This window comes from Seriola aureovittata, chromosome 21, assembly GCF_021018895.1.
Source record: "Seriola aureovittata isolate HTS-2021-v1 ecotype China chromosome 21, ASM2101889v1, whole genome shotgun sequence".
NCBI classification, from domain to species: Eukaryota; Metazoa; Chordata; class Actinopteri; order Carangiformes; family Carangidae; genus Seriola; species Seriola aureovittata.
In genome coordinates this window covers 12,910,357-12,932,063 of record NC_079384.1, presented here as the reverse complement: position 1 = coordinate 12,932,063, position 21,707 = coordinate 12,910,357, and the positions used below count along the sequence as shown (strand labels likewise).

The following is a 21,707-nucleotide window of genomic DNA, read 5'->3' as shown; positions in this document are numbered from 1 at the left end:
TCAGAGGCGGCTTTAACAGTCGAGTAAATAAAGATAAGCAGTTGTAGATATGCGATGCTTCACTCTGATGATGGAGAGCTCATTTCATTTTTGTTTACAGAGGGAGAAACACGAGCTCAAGCACCGGCGTAATTCATCACACTCGGCTGAGTTCTGCATTTATCAACTCTCAGACCAGCTCACTTCCCATTTTCAGCGATTTGTTTTTGTAGAACAAAAGCTGCTCCGATACGGATTCCAGTTCAAACCAGAGCCAAGGCTAAATTTTCCCCAGCGCTTTGAGACCTTGAGCCTTTCTTTTTTTTTTTTTCCTCAAAAAAAGTTCAGTGACAATGGCTGAGACAAATTGGCAAATTCAGGCAGAGAAATGTTTTCAACAGCTCATAGACTACTAAAATAGCTTTATTTATAACAGTCAAAGCCAAATACTCTATTAAATACTATAATATTACCGACACCTCCTGGCTTCTTCACTGAGACTGTGCATGTTTTGTTTTAAAGGAGACAAAAATATCACCTACATATGACAGGATACGTACATTAATCAGTGCATGTTAAAAATGAACTGCAGGATGCTTTCCATTGTGCGTTTCCAGTTTGGCTACAAACTGTTGGCTGCTCCAGAAAGAATCTGACTGTGTAACATTAGCAGGGAGTCTAAACACACAGCTTTACTTTCCCCTCTAACTGTCAGTCAGCAGCTGGTTACAGGCACATTCATGTCAACTTCAACTATCTTATCTATTCCAGTCATGTACTGGCAAATGCACAGTGCAGCTCTAAAGACTATCTCCTGCAGACCCGCGTAATACGTCTGCAAATTTCATTCTAATTCACACTGTGCAGACCACCAGATGGGTGGGTGTTTCCCCTTTTTGACAGAACAAGGAGTTGCGACGGTTACAGGATATACAGTATTGTATGGTACTTTAGTGCAGTGCTGTTTTGACATGTTTGTTGAAATACCTTGATGCAACACACCCCTTCCCGTCAGAAACAACACTTAGAGCTATATGAAGACACTAGCACGAACCAGCCTGTATCACTCAGGGTCACAGTAAGTAGAGGAGTTTTCCGGTTGTCCGCTGCCTTGTACTCAGTGGCCCCTCTGATTGAGGATCACGTCCACAGCCTGGGCCAGGTTGTCCACAGTGCCGTCGGCCGTCACCGTTGGGTGCCTCTCATCAGTGGGCCTGAGGGAGGGGAAGCAAAAGCACACGCTTAAGGACACGCAACACGGGAAGAAACAGGAACAAACAAGTCGACTCACAAGGCTCAGTAAACAAAAAGGACCAGCAGTTTGATGCTATCAGCCACATTAACAATACTTGATATATACACTGGAAAAGAGCAGGACATGATGAGCTAAGAAGATACAGGGAAGGCAACACTCACACAGACCTGAGCAGAATTACTCTACAGGCTGCCTTGTTAGGCTTAAGGGGAAGGTTTGGGTAATAAATAGGGTCTATGTCTTCTCTGAATGATCATAAGAGCTCACTTATGACTTCAACAGCAACCAAATAAAAATTAGGCTTTTTTTTCTACATTGGATTTTTTTTTTTTTTTTGCTGTGTTGCTATCTCCCCTCTTCAAGGTGTCTGTGCAGTTTGCTTACTAAAAGCCCCTGCAGGGTGGTGCATGTTTTCTGTCTCTATCACCAGCGGTCACACAGTGTTCCAGACCTTTCTACTACATCTGTAGGCAACTAAAATAGACCAACTGGGGACTTTAATGAGAACTGCTAATTCGAAAAATACCCGATTCTTAAAATAAAAAGCAAGAGAATAATTTGGGGACTTAGGTCAGTGGTTTCCAACAAGAAAGTCTCGCCCCATAACTCCTAAAGTCTGTAGGAGTTATGGGGCGGCCTTGCCTATCTCCCCCCCTGGCTTTTGCCATTGTTTGGCTCAGTGCCCAGTGATGGATGCAGATATGGCTGTTTAATCAGCTGGTAGGGGAAATGTGATCCATTTGGCGTGGCACCAGGCCCAGGCCCGGCATGCAGGACCCCTTTTCCTCCCCATCACATCAAAAGGAGAGGAGACGCCCACTTCATTCATCTGCAGGACCTGCCCAGGACTCCTGCTCATTTATGAAGTGGTGCCTATAGATCCACCCTCCACGGGCTGCCTCGACCAGGCTCTGTGTGCTGCCTCTGTTCCCCAGTCACGGGTTTGGAGCTCCAGATGGGGAGGCTTTGTCTGGCCCAGGGTGTGCGGCACACACCACCATTAATCCTGCCCTCCGAGAGCCTTGCAGAGGACCTTTGCAAATATTTGTGAGCCGCCCAAGTGTAGAGACAGAAAGAAGAGGCCTGCGGGGGTAGGGTGGTGGTGGTGGTGGTGGTGGTGGTGGTGGGGGTGAAGAGAGGTGTTGAATACTGAAGCCGCAGTGAATACGAGGGAAGCGGTGCCATGTGTTTACGCATGTCTGTCAGCCGCCAGCGCTTGGGTTATGTGAGATGGTCTGCTAATGGTCGAGGTGTTATGTCTCCTGTGCTGGATTACTCCTGCACCCTTTTCTGCCCGAGGATTGATTGAGTTCACACACGCACGCACGCACGCACACACGCACAAGCACGAACACACAACCAACTTAGTCACATGGCTCTTATGTTTCAAACAGTGAGGCCAACAGCATTGACCACTGTTTCGCCAACCTGATGCTCCTTTAAATCTCCCCTGGCCTCTACCTGTTAGCTATGCATGTGTGCGTGTGTGTGTGTGTGTGTATATTCATTCTGCTGCTTTCCTCCCGTTGCCATGAATAATTTAGGAGTTAACCAGGTCAATGTGACCATGCAAAATTCAGCACAATGCAGCTACTGTTACTGATGAGGTAATCTGCAGCCCGCTGCGTGCCCTTCAAGTCAATGCAATATCAATACACGTGAAAAGATAGGTTCGGTCCCCGAGCCTGATGGACACTGCACAGCCTTCATGCAGGGGATGAGGTCAGCTATGAGGTAGGATGTGAAAAGCAGCCAAGAATTTAGTTCAACACAGCTGCTACCATGTTGAAAGACTAAAAAAAACTTCACCAGAAAGTTAGTAAACGAGGCTCGTGTTGCGAGCGGGCAAAAAACTACGGAAGCAGTATAGAGTTAAGGATGAATATGAAGACCCTGAGGTGAAGATGTCACCTTGGGAATCTTCATTTTTAAAGTAGTGAATGCTGCATGTGTATTTTTCAGTGACTGGCATATGACTACAACCGTCTCTTTCCAAAGAACATTTCTGCCAACATATAATCTGAATTCCCATGTGCTTTAAAAACAGGTACACACACCTCTAATCCCCTACAACAGCTATGACATGACAGTGGATTAAGATGGCCATGAGAACATGGGTATCATGTATATACTGCTCAGGCAATATAAGATTATAGTGGCTTAAAGTGTCATATGAATAGATATATAACATGATACTTGGCTCTATAAAGCATGGAGATAAGTTTTTATAAGGACAGGCTGTGCCTCCGTGAAATGAAAGTGGAGACGAATGACTCATACAGCCAGTGCACTTGTGTGTGATAGTCAGCTGTGCAATAAAGACAAAGATAGATTAGATATGACATAGAAATTCAGGAAAAACGTTGGGATTCTTTGTTTTGCACAGATATATTCAGTTCATTGTCGAGACAGCTGACCGCAGGGTGAAAGACAACAGCAACCTTCCTATCATGTTAATGCTTAACACACTGGCACATACACAAAAAGACACACACACACACACACGTGCACATAAGGAAGCAAAACTGTCACAAACACACACACCTGATTTTCGATTTACACTTCTCTCTTAACCTCTTAACCTCTGCTGAGTGTGCATTTGACTGACACAGTGCAGATAGAGCAGATAAGACGCGCACGAAGGCGGAGATGAAGAGTTCAACAATACATGACACATTTCGGTGGGAAGGCAGCGACAGAGCGAGCATGCAGAGCAGCTTTTGGGAAACGTGGCTGGAAAGAGTCTGTTTCCCAGCAGCTGGATTTCAACACACAAAAATATCTTGTTTGTTTTTTGTTTTTTTTTTTTGTTTTTTTTTGTTTTTTTTAGGAAACTTTGAAAAAACTTTGAATTCCTGTTGTTGACAGTGTAGATCTTGTGCTGTGCACTCCTCGTGGAAATTACAGCTCTGGTAATCAGCATTCGTTTTAAAGTAATAAGCAACAAGTAATAGCTCCAAAGAGGACAAATCACTTGTGCTTAAACTGCAGGTGCATTGGTGAAATCAAAAGTATTTCATATGCACAAGCAAAATGATGGCACATGCAGAACATAGACAATGCAATGAATGTAACTGAACAACCTAAAAATTAAAAATTGCAGGATGATGTTATTTCCTGTGTAAAATCCGCTCCCCCAAATAAATAAAACCGTAACACCCTCAGTATTTTGTAAAGTGTGCCGTCACCTGGCTTTACAGTGCGGAATGACATTTATGAGTGCTACAAAAACGCTGAGAGGAAAAGAGTCAGCCTGCCAGTGAGAGAGACGGAAAAACACTCAGCCCAGCTCATTGTGTAGAAGTGTGTTTTTCATACCAGACCAGTGAAGGCACCATCAGCCAAAACACTGCCTTTTCTCACACTGAAAGCAGACTATATCACCATAACCAGGAAGGAAAACACAGCCCCGACTATAACTATAACCTTTATGTTCAGCCAAGCCTTGTGGGTGACATGAGATACTAAAACAAGACAAAGCTTGGTGAAGGTGTGCGGCTGCACGTGTTTTCTGCCGCTCAGTGATGTTGCGGGAGTATTGGCCTGGAGGGTGAGAATGTGATTACAGTTTGACTCGCTCTGTTATAAATAAAAAAAGATTTATAAATAAAAGGTCGTAGGAGAGATTGATGGGAGAATCAGATGAGACAAAGTAGACGTCTCCGGCCAGTTGAGATGCTCCAGCCTGGTTTTATCATCATCATCATCATCATCATCATCATCATCATCCACTTCAGCTTTACTTTTGCTCTTCCTTTTCTCATCTACCTGATGTTTACAGAGCTGCAACAAGACACACATAACACCCTTGAGGTAATACAGCTGCAGCCCAACTGAACTGGGGAAAACCACCGTGTTACTTGTGTGTTATGGCAACACAATTGACAGATGCTAAGCTGGAGCCTTCACATCGTCTGCTCAGTTTGTGGCCGTGTAGCAGCCGTTATCAGTTTTACTGTACAAAGGGCTGTATAATGTTGAGTCACGATCAGCAAACAGCTGCAGTACGGCTTTTCACACTTCACACATTCAACGATTCTTTCCATCTAGCGGGACACAAAGGGGATTCCCTGGTTGCAGAATGAACAGCCACTTGATTTTTTTTTTTTCCATCCTGTTGCTCTCTGAAAGCCTCCTGTGAGTGATGTCTCTGTGTGTGTGTGTGTGTGTGTGTGTGTGTGAGAGAGAGAGAAAGAGAGAGTGAGAGAGATAGAGAGAGAGTGAGAGAGAGACTCACACACACACACACACACACACACACACACACACACACACACACACACAGAAAAAGAGTATCCTGAACTGTCAAAACCACCCACTGGAAACTTTCTGTCTTTCCCAACCACAAACACATCTGAGGCTCAACGAACAGGACGTAAATTATAAACCTTCACTTTCTGTCTCTCAGCGACAGTAAAAGGACTACACCGGTGTTTTTGCAGGTTTTATATCTAGATCATGATCATACAGTTTCAAGTGCCAACTGTGTAGTATTAGATTTGCCGAAGCATTTGTTCTGTATTTGTGTCGTCCTTTCGAGCAACCATTGATTTCCATTCATTTCTATACATGCAAATTAGTTACGAGACTCTTGAAACATCCTCTAGACCAGCGGCTCCCACAGATTGAACCCCACAGCCTTATCAGATGAGCTCAAGTGCCCCATCATGAGTGGATCATAAACTGGACGTTATTTCATGCTTTGAATGGTGGATATTGTTGCAGAATTCTTTTTTCATACAATTGAACTGTCAATGTCTAGGTTGCTTTGGACAAATGTTTACATGCTACTACTATTTGGAGAGTTGATTCATAACTTTTAGCTAACTATTTCAACTGTTTATTCATTAGTTTTAGGTAGATGTTTCAACTGCTCATCCAATACTATTTCTACTTCTCTGCTAACTAGTTTTTAATGCATTCTCTATTGCAACATATGGTGTTGGACCCTACTCAGGGTGATGGGCAGCTTACTGGTTATTATAAACTTACTTATGATCTGCATCACAACATGTGTAATCATATTTGATTGTTTATTTATTGTTTATTATAAAAAATATTTGGATACATTTTTTTCACCAAATCACAATTTCTGTTTGTCGTCGGTTGAGTTAATTAGTTGAGCTTTGCATGTACCCCCAGGAAAATGCGGTAGCACCCCCTGCAGTGCAGGCGCCCATGGCTGGGAGTCACTATTTATTTATTTATTTTTGTAAATTTCCTTTTTTGTGTTAATGCAGTGCGAAGACTTATTTGAAAAGTCTGCACTGCATAATCTTGTTACCACAATGTAATTTTGAGAAATATAACTGCAAATTTGACATTCATGGAGATGGATTACAGAACAACCTAAGATCTGCGGGCTGTTGCATTGAGGGTAATGTAGGCGCCAGATTTTGATGAGGAAGAACAACGCATGGAATAAAAAAAGGTGATAAATCTGCTTTTGCTGGATTGATTTTTATCTTTTTTATTTAAACAGTGCATTATGAGTCCCACAATGTTATAGGAGTGCTCCTTTTATGTGTTCAGTTTTTGTAACATCCTCTGAAAGTCACTATTAAAAAGTCATCAGAGAGCTTTAAACTGTTTCACTTGTTAAGAAGAATGGCTCTTGTTTATTTGACCAAATCCTTATAAAAGTAAACTCCCTTCATCATTTCACAGCTGTCCTATCAGTGCTGTGCTCAATATGCACAGCTTCATGTGACCTAGATCTAACCACACTCTTTTCTTCAGCATGTTATTATTAGCCGTGCCACTGATGACTTGCTGAGCATTCATTTGCGAGCGTGTATCTCTGTATCTCACTGTGTATCAGTGTTTTGTTAGCGATAACGAACTGCTGAGTCACCTGCTTCTAATACAGAAAATGATAACGCTCATGTTCAACCACACACAAACCGTTTGGAGAAGAAAAATGGCACCAGAAGAAACCAGGCAATGGCCCAAGTCCCCCCAGCCAAGCAGCCTGTCTATTGGTAATTGCGAGAGGGATTGGATCCCCATTGAAACAGCTAAGGGCCTGTGTTCATGTATTTAAGAGGCAGTACTATGTTTCAGCCTGCCATCTGTGGGCTTTAGCTCTCCGATTCTCTCCCACTCTCACTCCTTTTCTTTCTTTCTCTTTCTTTCTCTCACGGGTGGAAAAGTACCGTCGAGGGGCTCAGTGGCCGAGGCCCGACCGGCTCCTTTGTCCCGCTGTGGGAGTATAGTCTCACTGTGAAAAAAAGCTTCGGTTAATTATTAATATCTCATTGACTTATAACGCACGGCAGGCTTTAGAGGAGCCTGCAGGCAGGGGAAGCTGTCACCCCAGGGTGGTGAGGGATGGTAGGCCAGGCTCGGGCACCCAGTGGAGTCTCTTCAAGCTCTTTAACCTCTTTGTGCAGCTACTGCCACATCCATCTAGGATGTGGACTCAATCTGTGGCGCCCTCTTATGTCATTATCTCACGTCTATCTGATCCAAACGGAAAGGTTCAACGCACAGCTCGAATGGAAGAGAACAAGATGTTGTGGATTCACACGTGGACGAATCACACTTTAACCCTTTCAGGCTCATTTTAGCTCTGTGGTACCTTACACATATGTATCAGTAGGAAACCGATCATAGTGACCTAGAATGACCTCTTATCTGTTAAAATGGACAGGGCACAAGTTAACATCCGTGCTCCATTTGTAAGATTAAAAGGTGTTGTAGGTTGCTCCATCACAAAGGATCATCTTGGATTCACAGCAGTTGTAATGGATGTCGATGGTGTAAGTGGATTCTCCAATGTACATTTGAATGCTAGGTATATACCAAACACTCTTGCCAAATATTTTCCTGCCAAAACATTGTAAAATAAAAAAGTATAATTTAAACGATTTAGTGGTTCATCTTCGCATCTAAGTATGTTGGATAAAGTTAATTGTTTGTAGGGAAAGTTAACAGACACACTTTCCCTCCCCGAGCGTTCCCATTCATGAATGGGAAAGTGTGTGCAAACTTTTGAGTGGTACTGTATATATGGCTGTGTGCATAGCCATACCTTTGCATGCTGCAGTGCTGGATTATGTTTCTATTGACATTTCAGACTTTTTTTTTTTTTTGCCATAAGTCTTGGTCACCATTAGAATCTACTGCAACTGAATGAATCCAAGTTGATTATACCTGCTGTCCTCTGTGAGTGAGAGCAAACAAGCAAGCCTCAAAACTCATGTTTTCAGTGGAATATTCTATTAAATGCTTAGAAATATAAATTTTAGGAACAGAAACACCAAAGAAAACAAAAAGACAAAGCAGCTTTGGGTCTCATGCCAGCAGCAGAGTTCTGGCTAGATGAGGAACTCATTCCCAGAATTGATTGTGTTTACATTCCCCACAAAGCTGCCGATTCCAATCCATGGGAATGGGATGAAAACACAGATTAGGCACTAAGTTAATTAGCGGGACTGTATGTCATTGTGGTAAATGCTGCCCTAGACAATAAATCTGATGTAATCCAGCCTACATGTTTAAAGACAATTTTAAGAAAACACAAATTCTTCGTTTTAACACTCGTATGCACTTCAAAAATGTAAAATCCCAAAGCACTACAAAAGGCGCTGAAATGAACAGCCCACCTTCCTCTGGACACGAATGGATAAGGTGGGAGAGTGCAGCCAGGAAAGAGAGCCAACCAACAAAACCCAGCTTTCATGTGTTATCGGTTAAAAAAGGAGGGAAATCCAGCAGTGGAAATGGAAACCTTATGCAACATGTATTTTCCTATTTTACCATGCAAATATCCTGCCAAGGCCCTGCCGATCACTGACAAAGGAGATGCTGCTCAGACACTCACGCTGCTTATGTGCATATTTATTATATAATGTATATTATCAGAATTTCTTGCCATTACACCTTATTTTGATTCCATGTTTTGCAAAGCAAAATCAGTACATGGCTTTATATATGTACTTTAGAAGATGTACGGTATGTATATTGTTTCTATTGCTCTAGGCCCCCAGTGTTTTACCTTTGGGATAGTAACAAACTAAACACTGTTTCCTAAATCTGGCTGTGTGCCACAGAACAAACAAAACCCAACGGGTCACACTGCTCTTCATTTCAGTTCCTCTGATGATCCGGGGGGATCTAGACACAAAAGAGGGTCCCTGCGGATCCTGCTTCAGTTCAAAGGCCATATGGTGCACATAGTATGATTCAGATGATTGGTGTAAACAGTCTTTGTGAGGCAAACAGACTTCAATGACACATTCAGAAATGGCGTGGCTGTCGAGTTGAGAAGCTTTCCTTTAAGTTCACAGCCTCAGCAGAGAAGAGATATGAGAGATAACTTCACTTCCTTCCCACACTGACAAAACTAAAGTGCTAATAGTGGTTAACAGGACAGGGTGTGGGATGGTGCTGTTGTAATAGAGGATATAAAATGACTCTTGTCTAGTGAGAAAAACAGGTTGCAGAGGTCACAGAGCAGAAGTGCAGACAAACTCGCAGCTCAAACATAACCTTCTCTGGCACATTAAATCCAGTTCTCCAGAAATGGAAATTAAAGGCATTCTCAGGAGTGAAAGAGATTTCATAACTGTCTGAGTGATACATAAACACAATGCCTTGAAATATAGTAAGTCACATACATTCCAGACGATCACTCCCAGTCTGACGGGCACACACCTAAAACCACGCACATTATCATTGCCACTGAGGCTACAGGACACCGGAGGAGGACTGAAAGATAAGCTTGGCCGAAATACAGTATGCACCTGAGAGCCATCCCAGGGGCAGAGCTCAGCTTATGAGGGTGATTAAGCTGCAACCACAGCCGTGCACAGAATACATGGCTGCCCTGTCAAGGTTCAGTGTCACAGATCTACAGAAGGGACAAAGCCCCGTCCATAAACCTAACACTGCTGTGCTGTGTTCAGTCTAAATGTCTGTTTGGTTCACAAGAATGGAGATCCGATAGGTTGTTTATGTGGGGGGGGGGCATCACCTTTCTGTGGACACACATAATACAGCGAAATGTTCACGCTTTACCACGAAGCCTTTCATTATGTCAGTCACCCAATCTGTATGTTTATTTAGGGTGGGTAGCCGTTAACTCGATTTTTCATAAGCGCCCTGTCTAAACGAAACATTACGAGACCGATTATATGTTGCAAATGGTGTTAGTGCAAACAAGAAAACTTACATTAAAACATACAAAGCAGAAACTGGAATACACGATTAAACAGTAAAACAGACAAACTAGCGATAAATAATCAATTTCAGGGGCATGTGTTAAAAGATTCAAAAGGAAGAATATCTGTAACATAGTCCAGCTGTATCACCAGCATGGATCATGTAACAGAGCAAGACTTTTAAAGGATTTCTTTCTTTTAAACAAGATCATGTGAAGTAATTTGATTTCCTGCACTGTGGAAGTTATGTTACAGCAAAAATGTACAGTGCATCTTGCTAGAATGACATATTGTGCAACCACTATATTATATTAAGCTGATAGCGAAGGTCTTTGGACTGTGGGAGCTGTACCTCACTTTTATAATCTGTTTGCTCAGGTTGATGGGCCATTTGCTTTCCAAACGAGGAGTTCTTCCTTCTATTTGCTGCACTGAAAACGGCTTTATTCGCATGACTTCGTACTGGGTATCAGTGGAAATCTGCATTAGATATCTCCACTTATTACAGGTTCATGCCTGGTCAGTTCAGTCTGGGCTGCTGGGAGAGAGACAGGGACTCAGCCAATGCTGGGCTCTGATGACTGATTCCTCTGGAACTGACCTGAACTGAATCTGATGATTGGGACAATTTTACAGTTTTATTGGTGCCAGGAGGTATAAAGAACGAAGTCCGTCTTAAGTTGTCAAAAGCTTTCAGTGCCCTCTTTCTCAGAGGTGAACTGTAACACTCAATATCACTGCCTGGTGTCTATGAAAACGACTTAATAAGGTCACATTAGAGGACTCCACTATGGCAACAAGCCACACACTTTTCACACTCAGTCTACATCCGTCTCAGACCTGCTGGTTCTGTTGACTCTGATTATAGGAGAAGCAGTTACAGTGATAGGGGTATTTGCATACCGACCATCTGGTGAGAACTGGGTGTTCTAACTGATGTTATTCACCAAAGTGCACAAAACGGCGTGTGTGCGTGGTTTCTCTTTTTGCATGAGAATAACAGCTTCATTGATAAGCGGTGCGTCAACCCTGTACTTTACACTGCATGTTCAGAGCAGTCATGGAGTGGAGAAAAAAAAAATGTAGATATGTATAAATGTATAGCTATAGTGACACCATGAGGTGGTAATGTAATAATCATAATCAATAATGTGTTCTTATATATATTCTTAGATCCTTACCACTCTTAGGGAGAAGAATTAGCATTGAAACATGTGAAAGCAACAGTCCTGTCACATCGTTCAGGCCGTAATTACAGGAATCAGAGTGGGGGAAAAAACTTTCATGTTAATTGCCTCGGTGAAGTCAAAGATATCAAAGATTTCTGACAGCTGTGATATCTTCCTGTTAGCAAAATGAACTACGCAGAAGAACAGCGACGAAACGGTAGCAAAAATCCATTATTGCCACAAATACAATTGATTAAGCAAATTAAATAGGAGCTGCTGTTTGTTTGTCTCTAGTTTCACCTGTGAATGAACAGCTGTAAATATGTAACATGATATAAAATATGTAATTTAGCCTTGGGCTACATTTACCTGGTGTGACTACAAGGCTAGCAACTGGGATATGTTTTGTATTATGAATAATGTAAGCTTTTCCCCCACATTAAAAGAATAAAATGTTGTCTTTTTTTTTTCTTTTTCTTAGCATGTTCTTTCACAAACATGCGAATGTCAGCATGTTTGTTTTTGCTAAGTGTGAGCTTGGAGTAGCAATGCAAGTGTAACCTACTCATAGCGCAGAAAAAAAAACTCATCTGCATGGTCATCACATGGCCACTGAACTCCTGCAATGCTCGCTTCCTGTTCCGTCCCTCTATGACAGCCGCAGACAGAAAGAGCACGAACCAGGGTGCGGTTTCTGCTAAGTGGTTCATAGTTTGTATCACCAGGGACTAGTTTTCTCTGGAGAGGTTTAATCTGGCTCGGCCTGCTTGGAAAACAGTTTCCCAACACTCACATTAGCAGTCAAGCGTGGGCCACAGGGAGAGGTTTACAATGTAAACCATTTTGAAGATGGTTGCTGCTGTGTGAAAATGTTTGCTGTGCTCTCTCTGCCAGATTCCAACAGGAATCCAGTAAGAGCTTCCTCTAACTCACTGGCCCTCATTCAAAATACCTATATCAATCTATCTGTCTTCGTATCTGACACTTAAATATTCTTGTCTTCTCTGCAGAATTACAAATGCGAATGCTAAGCCTGAAATTCAACTTCTTTGATTATCACACATACACAGAGAAACAGACAGCATGTCAAGACTAAAAGATTCAGAAACTAATTCTGTCAGCTAGGAGTTGCAATTATACTGGTTTACAAATAGTGCTTGAAAGAACAGCATGATGTGAACCTGCTTTTATGGAGCCTCAAAGACCCCCACCTCTGAGCTGAAGCAGTTCCTTGACAGTAAGCGAACAGAAACAAAGAACAGAGGACTAGTCGAGGCCACAAACAACGAGAGAAAAAAAGAAAAGAAAAAAAAAGACAACATCCAAGAGTGAGGCACAGGACTGAGAGAACAAGGACAACATACTCACAATGTGAGTGCTCTGACAGTATCGTACACTGGTAACAACTTGACCATGAAGATGGAGAACTACAGGACTGTTTAGAGCTGGGTATAATTCTACATTGTCAGATACCTGTGCCAAGGTGATACCTTTTCTAGGTTTTTCTCTACCACAAAAAAAAACCAAAAAAAAAAACAAACTAACAGAAATACTTCTTTAAAGTTGCACTAATCAACATTTTCTTTTCCACTCTACTGGGCGTTTTAGCGTCTTAGCTCATTGTTCTCAAATCAACCTCTTTTGCAACTTCAGCGGAAATATATATATACTCCAGAAAAACCTAACCAGGGAAAAAAGGAATATGAATATTGGACCTGCATTTGCTAGGTGGTTGGAAATATGACTCCAAATGAACGCTAACATTGCTCCGCCCCCAAGAGGCCAAAACATCAATTAACATCACATTTTTCCTACTTATAAACACTTTTCACCAAAAACCTGCCACTTATAACAAAATGATCCTAAATTCTCACATGCATCAGTGTTAAATTCCACTTTAAAACCAACAGCAGTCCAAGAGCTTTTCCTAAAGACAGTAGGGCTTTATCGAAATGATCAACAATATAATTCAGGAAATTGAAGATAAAGCAAACAAGAGTAAGAACTGGCCTGAGCATTTGGTGCTGATTTTCGACATGCAGCGGTTGCAGATACTCTGTGGTATGGACAGAAATTGGTATCCAGGTACCGAGATTTGATACATAAAGCTATAATGTTGTGATTATAATCAACACGTAACTACAGAGCTGAAAGGCCGAGCGGGGGGGCCGGACAAGAGCGCAGTGTCGGTAGATTGTTCCCATGCAGCCGATTAACATCAGCAGTCAAATTTCCCTACTCCCAGTCTAATTTCCAACCACTTTTTTGGTGGTAGGCCCCTTTCTGCAAACCTGTTCTACATTAAAGAGCAAAGGGTTCTCTGGCTCCCCTGAGGGACGTGCGCTAACCTTCGCTCGTTATTTAAGAACAAGGGAAAGTTGACTGCTAGCAGAACACTCCCCTGACACTGCTATTAAAATTACCCCTATATTACACCTATAGTCTTAACAGCTGTTATTTGTGGGCACTGTAATATCACTTTGCTTGGCCTGTGCTCTTGAATTTAATCGGCAGGAGCCATCACAATGATATAATGAGCACAGTCATGCGTTGTTCATCATATTAAAATTGACATCCTAAAATGTTTTATAGAATTAAGTCAGATTATGTAAGGCACATTTTTAGGCAGTCAAAGGGAGTCAAAGTAAACTTATATAATAAATGAATTCACTTCAAAGCATTTACATGATTACATGATTAACATGTGATTCAGTTTAGTTTTAGTTTCCTCGCCTTGCGGATCTCAATAAGGCTTAAAGAATTTCAGGTCTCATGCAGTCTTTGCTGAGAAAAGAGTACATCAAGTTGAAAGCTTTTCAAAGTAAGCTGATATGATTAGATTTGTCTGTGATTTGTATCTTTTTCCCTTCCTGTCTTGTCACCGGGCCTGAGGTATTTGAAGCAGTCCTTTTCTCCAAGCGTGATGGGAACTGGAGGCCTGCGCAGCATCTGGTTGACTTGGAAACAGCTGTGTTTTCATAGAATTGACTGAGGGTTTATAGCTGCTCCCAGCAAGCCTGGGTTCACTGGGCCTGTTTGGCTAAACAATGTTAAATCTCACGTCTCCCCATCACTCACGGTCCCAGAGAAACACTGTTAATGTCACCGTTTCTCTCCCGTTCTCAGGGCATGTATTCAAAGTCTAATAAGTCTGGGGACGGATATGGGGTGTAATGAAGTAGCTATGTTTAATGAATAAATGACAACTCATTTTAGAGCCACATTCTAATTTGATAAACAGTTTTCACTTCCTTGGTTCAGCAAAAAAACAAACCCACAAATTCAAAGATACGTGTCTGTGTCTGCTTACACACAAACATGATTGCAACATCTTGTGCTGCAGTAAGTGAAACTATAACTTCAAAACCTAAATATGGCGCTTTGGATTTGAGTGTCATTTTACTGTACTGTATTTCAAAAAAAAAAATCGAGCCGTTATATAATAATATCAATCCACTGTGCTGTAGTATGTATGTGTTTCTCCATATAAACTCCATTCACCAATCAGTCCATAAATCTAGACTACCACAGCTGAAACACAACACGTCATGCAACACAATACTCTCTCCACATATGTTCTTCTGTGGGACACATCCCACGCTTCTGACCTTCTCTACTCTAAACGAAAAATAAAAAAGTGTAGCAGTGAAATCATTTCATCTGCTTTATCCTGTGTTTAGTTGACTTTCTCAGATACTTGTGTGATTCTAGTAGATAATAGATGTCAGCACACTGGAGTTGAATCGAGCTGCTGGGAAAAGACTCAGAAGTCACATAAACCAGATGGATTCAGCTCAGTCCACTGAGAAACAGTTCAGCTTCCTATACCCGTGATAACACGCACAAAGGCACAGGAAAGTGGAAACACGCACACATATGCACACAAGAACAACCCTGCGCAGACAGAGGACAGGTTGTACATTGAGTGACTGAGGCCTTAGTATAGGATTAAAGCTGACTGATGCTCAAGCAGATTACTCAGCGTTCTGTGGTCACATGACCAAGACCCACATGCCAGTGCACAGCAGTGGAGCAGGTCAGCAAGCATGATACTCTTCACACTAATCGGTGGGTTATAGCCAAACAAAATGGTAGTGATGTTAGGAAAGAGGTTTGATGTCCTCTGCAGCATGAGAGGAAAGGAACAAAGTGCATTTATTTTGATCTGTTAAGCAGCGTTCATAGCAAAAATTTTAAGGAATATGCACTTCCATTTTATGCATCTTCATACTTCTATCCCACTAAATCTAAGAAGGAAAAATTGCATATATTTATTTTTTGTGCAGTTTAGCCTACACCCCAGAGAACAAATACAGCATTAAAACGAAGTTTTTATGAATAATTAATTCTGAAAGGGCCGATGATTCTAGGTGAGCACATTCTGCTGATAAGACTTTTTTATTTTGTACTATTGCTACTTTTACTAAGTAAAGAATCGAAATTCTTGTTCCACTTCTGCTTCACAGCAAGTGAGGCTGTTTTTGAAATGAGAAAGGTTTGGAAAAAAGAGGAAGACCAGCACTGCAGTGTAAAATAAAAAATGTTCAGGATTCCCTCGTCATTTCTATAAATATTTCTTAAGGACACATATAAAACTTAAAGCTAAAGTAGTATTACATGCAGAAAAACCATTAAAAACACCAATTACCACATGACTTTGAACCTACATTATAAGGTACAGTATATATATGATATAATAACGGTGTCCCAGTCACTTTTCTCTTTGCTTCATGCCATAAGTACCACATATATCTTCTAAAATAATCAACCATATGTTTCTGTAATTACACCATAAGAAAGGCACCCCAGTAATCTCCAGATCGGGGACCATAAATCCTTCGGTGTCTACGACCTTGTGGTTGACGAGCACTCAACATGTGGAGAGTATAAAGCTATTTTTGGTGGATTCTCAATCAAATAAACAAATCTGGAGGAGTGAAGAATGAAGTGGATGGCTCACAGGAAGCCTGTGGGTTACAGAGGAAACTCTGATTCACAATCGTGGTGTGAGGGTGCCCTCTGCTGACAACTAGATGAATACACTTTTCTTCTGATTTGTAATGTGGTCAGACTGACTTCACAGTATATACTAAATGTGGGGAAATTTAAAAAAAAATACATAGAAAAATTTTCTTCAAATTGGCTAAAGCTTTTCTTAAAGCACAAAGATTCAAAATATGGATATACAATTTTATGATTTATGTTTTTTTTATGTTACAGCATAAATCATATATTTATCTTTATCATTTTACCTCCAGTCCTAAAAGCACAGATTAATCCTGGGTCGAGATACCTCAGCAGGGCACATAACTAGAATAGTTTGACTGACCAATAGGGACACCTGTTGCTCAGCAGTGGTCAATGAGGAGTCATTTTCAGGTTTGGATCGTGTCAAGCAAAGCAAAGTTCACTCTAGCACTGGTGGATTCAGGACATCACTGACCTGTATTTGCCTGTCCTGACTTGTACGCCTTTCATTCCACAGCGCTGGGCCCCGCCCACATCATTCACCAGATCGTCCCCGATCATCAGCGCCTGGCAGTGAAGGAGGGAGGAGAAAAAGAAAGAGAGAGAGATCATTAGAATTTTAGTTTAGGAGCTTTGACGATGCTCACCTGCAGATCGAGTGACAAAAATGTAAAATGAGATAGGACTTATCTGCCCATCTGTACTCTCTATGTGCGCATAAGGTTTACTGAAGGGGTTGAAGTTGGGGTGGCCGTGACACAAACAACATGAGGTCAAAGATGGGATGCAAAGTTCATTTCACCTCTGTGGTGCCTGCAAGGAGACTTGGACCAGACTGCAGGGATCAATTTACCCTTCCCTTGATAACACTGGTTTAACAACTTTATCAGTTGGCCACAATTTCATGTGATGAAACTCTGATAGGTATCTTTATTTTGGCAATTGAAAAATCCAATATGCCTGATGAAGGTCTAGGACCGAAACGTTGCGATAAATTGTTGCTACGAGTTAGACTGTGTTCAGGATTTTTTTGATTGCCACTTTGGATCCTATCATCCTGTTCCTAAGCACGTGCCTGACTAAATAGATGTGCAAAGTTTTCTCCTGCTTTGAAGGTATCTTTCTTTTGCAAAAGTGCCATCAGTTATCTCCTCCTACTGTATACCTGCCAGGCAGACGCGGATAAGAGCCAAAAAAAAAAGATCTACAACTCAAAATATGGAAATGTAAAGAACAAAGCATTGCGGGAGGTGTTTTAATAGATACTAAAATTACAATAGATTGGTAGTTGAAAATTGCATGATTCTGGATAAGCTGCAAGACTGAATGCATGGAGGTTAGTGAGGTGAGAGTCGGCCACATGCTAATGGAAAATAAAGAGAGGCATTAAAGTGCATCTTTTAACACTCATCATTAACGCGATAAGAAAAAAATGAACTTGTTTTAAGCGCTGCAACAGAGCAGAGCGGGAGCGGGTTTTATCTCAGTGTTAGCGAGTCCAGTGAGAATACAAGGGGGGCCATGGACTGACTACTGTGGGAACCAGGCATAAAGGACATGCTATGAACAAAGAGAACCTAACTCCTGAGCGTAGTAAGAGAACTGCCAGATCACAAGGTTGATTTTATCAATTCAGAAGGAACTGAAAGCAGGAAGAGGATCAGGGTCAGGGAGAAAGTCTGAGTTGGTATAAAGAGCTCCTCAAACACAGGGGGAGTGTCGTCTCAATTGAGTGTGTCTGACTGAATCTTCTAACTGGAGTGCAGATGTTTGCTCTGTGATAGGAATCAGGCTTCTGATTTGAGATGGATTCTTGAGTTTTGTAGAAGAATGAAAGGAATGATACCTTTGTGGAGAAAGGATTTTGATTTTGATTTTAAGTGAGTGACTCAACAAACAAAGAATGTCCAGAAAATACACCCTTGCACCACCCTCTGCAGGAAAGCCAGGGTGAGCGGCTGCAGTTTTTGGAGAGGGCAGCAGATGTAGCTACAAAAATACATCCATGTCTCAGTGAAAGAAAGGAAATCCAGAGAACAGGGTGAGGTTCAGAATGAGTGCCAACACCCAGGTCTGAAAATGGATGAGGTTAAAAAGATGACTGTGATGGCGTAGTTTCCTTAGATCCACTGAGATCAGCAAACGACAGGGAAAGAGATTAAGCACATGTTCAGACACATGAAAACATGAGAGTGTGCAACCAAGCAGACGGTGCCTTGCCTTTTCTCTATGGTGCCGTTATGAGTTTTTCTGTTCCAGCTGCCAGTGGTAAAATATAGCAAGCTATTACCTAGGAGGTGTCGACAGGTAAATAGTTTCATGTGCAACAGGTTGTTATGGAACCCATATCTAATGTGGCAAAAACATAGCCACATCTGGCTGGCTATGATTGCGTAGAGCTGCAAAACCAGGATGAAAACAAAGAGACATCTCAAAGCAGCGAAGGCTATGAGAATTCAAAATAAAATGTGCTTGTATACACTGTATTTATACATCTACACAAAGCAGGTAACATTGCACTTAACAAATCATGATGGTATTGAGACACCAAGCAGGATTTGTCAAACTGATGTCTGTAGGGAGAATTGTGAAGCATCATTCAGAACACTAAAACCGCGTGTTCGGTTAGTGAACACTTCACAACACGGCCCCGTAGAAAGTACTGGTGTCATGTTGCTTCTCTCTAACACCCAACAGTCTTCAAGAGAATTATTTCTGAATGTATTTGTGCAGTGGATTGCACAACTTTTACAGTTTTAGTGTTTTTTTTCCTTGTAAATAAACAATTGCAGATGCCGACAGCTGCATGTTTGCCACTCAGAGGGGAGCTTCCAAGTATGGCGTGATAATGTGCATACACTCTTTATGAACCGACCTATGAGAGCTGACAATCCCAATCACTCACTCCCCCATTTTAGCCTAAACTGAAAAACTGAGATAAGAATCTTCATTACTGCACAAAAACCTGTGCATGCAGTATCACCTGTCGTTACATACCTCATGTGGGTGAAGCCCCATGTCATTGAGAACACTCTGAAAGAACATTGAGGATGGCTTTCCGATGACTTCGGCCTCTAAATCACAGGCGTACTGGAGGGAGGAAAAAAGTCAACAACAATCAGTCATTGTTCGCATGTAGAGAAAAGTTGTTATCTAATCTTAATGAATATATCAATGCCCATTATACACCTACAGTACTGTACCTCCAGAGCCTTCATGTAAACCCCGACATCCAGTTTCAAACCACCCGTCTCCTTGTAGTACCTCCTATGAAGACAGCAAAAATAATTTGTCTAGTTCTGTGAAGATATTGTATATTTCTCATCAGTGACTCATATATTAAGGAATATACATTTACCCTTGGCCCAGAGAGAACAGCAGTGGCTTCTCCAAGCCTATAAGGACCCTGAATGCCTCATTCACGTTCTGGTAGGAGAAATTTTCGGCTGCATCTCCAATGACTACGCAGTTTGGGTCGGTCTTGTCAACACTGTCAAATTCAGGGAGAACTCCTGTAGAAGAGTAAACACACAATTCAGAATTTAACACTTATCTGTGTCACAGAAATCAGATGTAATGCTCTTGACGGTGTTGGTCATTTTAAGGATGAGTCTGGTGATATTACATACTTTTCATACTACTCAACAAATTCCATGAGAAGTATTGTCTGTGTAGCCAAAGCCTGATTTATCGGATCCCCCTGTTTCATAAACTATTATTGTCTAAAAATGACATGTTACTTTATTACATCAAAAATGGGAACTCTAGTTTATTATGAGTTAATCCCACATACTTGGTCCTGCTGCAACAAATACTCACTTGTGCACAAAAGAAATAGTCTATTTATACCAGTTTCAGTAAAAGCAAAAAAAAAAAAAAGCTACAGAGCCCTGCTGCTTTAAGAAAATATATGGATTAAAAAAGATGTATATTTTGTGATGTTTTTGAAGAGAAAGGCTGCAATATATTGCTTATTTTGATCTTTTCATGGGATTTGTGGACAATAACAAAAAGAATATTGCCAGTTTTATCTTTTAACATAAATTGCAAAGAATTTATATTGAGATTAAAACGTGACTCAAATGCTAAATTTTAAAAAGATTTGTAGACATGTCTGAACAGATTCGTAATCATTTAAATTTACCCTTAATAGACAGTCACTCTAGGTGTATTTTGCACTGTGTACAGAATGAGACGCTGAGTATAACCCAGAGATATTGTCATAGTCTCATGAGTTTTGACAAATGAAAAACATTACCATCATACACCAGCAGGTGAGGCCGTAAACCTTTCTCCTTGAGGACCGCTACTGCTGCAGGAGCAGGAGAGAAGACCTCAGACACAGAGATGTCAAAGCCCAGCCTCTGCAGCTTGGCTACGAACTTCTCTCTGGTGGCCTGGGTCTCATTGGTGCAGAAGCGCAGCTGCAGGTCAGACGCCTTGAGCCTTCAAACAGGGAGTCAGGTTAAGGATGGGGCACACAACTTATGTCAATACAGTGATACTGAGATATTTACTGTTATGATATTGTTGAAAATATAAGGCAACTGCCTCAGTCATAGGTGCAAGCAGACCTTTTAGGAGCCTTAGATGCTTCCCATTGTTTATCCGCATGGTGAATAACCGAGTGCATGCACTTTGCTCCACAGGCTCAACATGCAAGCAGCTGAAATCTGTAACTATGTCTGAAACGACTTGCTAATTATTCACTCACTTTTCCACAGCTTCAATGGAGCCAGGAATAGCAACTCCGTCGCCCTCGCCGCTGTCATACAAAACGCCACACATGTCCAATACAACACCTTTCAAACTCTTCGAACAGCCTGGCCAGCCCGTGTCAGCCATGACGAAGTCGGAGTCTCAGAGCGCATGCGCGTTACGGGAGCCAGCCGTCAAACTCTCACAACATATTTACTTTTTTTTTTTTTTAACCATACATAGGTATCTGTACTTTACTTAGGTATTTCCATTTCATGACATTTCATACTTATACTTTACAACATTTATCTATCAGCTGTACTTTATAAATTAATATTTTACATACAAAACATATGACTAAGCCACTAGTTAGTTTCTCAGTCAATTAAGTAAAAAAAAAAAAAAAAACAGCGATTGTTTTAAACTGATTAATTATCATGAAAAGTAATTTTTCATGCAAAAATACAACCCAGT

General features: G+C 41.4%; 1 protein-coding gene across 2 annotated transcripts; it reads right to left on the bottom strand.

The window, feature by feature from the left end:
* Positions 1–384: 384 nt before the first annotated feature.
* On the bottom strand, positions 385–21,408 carry lhpp (phospholysine phosphohistidine inorganic pyrophosphate phosphatase). 2 transcript variants are annotated; one of them, XM_056365752.1, is made up of 7 exons: positions 21,250–21,408; positions 20,794–20,981; positions 19,894–20,047; positions 19,739–19,802; positions 19,533–19,625; positions 17,011–17,102; positions 385–1,193 (listed from the first exon to the last, which is right to left on the bottom strand). In XM_056365752.1, the coding sequence occupies exons 1-7, from the start codon at positions 21,378–21,380 to the stop codon at positions 1,097–1,099; spliced, it is 819 nt and encodes a 272-aa protein (XP_056221727.1). In that variant the 5' UTR covers positions 21,381–21,408; the 3' UTR covers positions 385–1,096. The 2 variants fall into 2 exon arrangements, with proteins under 2 accessions (XP_056221727.1, XP_056221728.1); XM_056365753.1 differs by lacking the exon at positions 21,250–21,408 and adding an exon at positions 21,110–21,247.
* Positions 21,409–21,707: the final 299 nt, after the last annotated feature.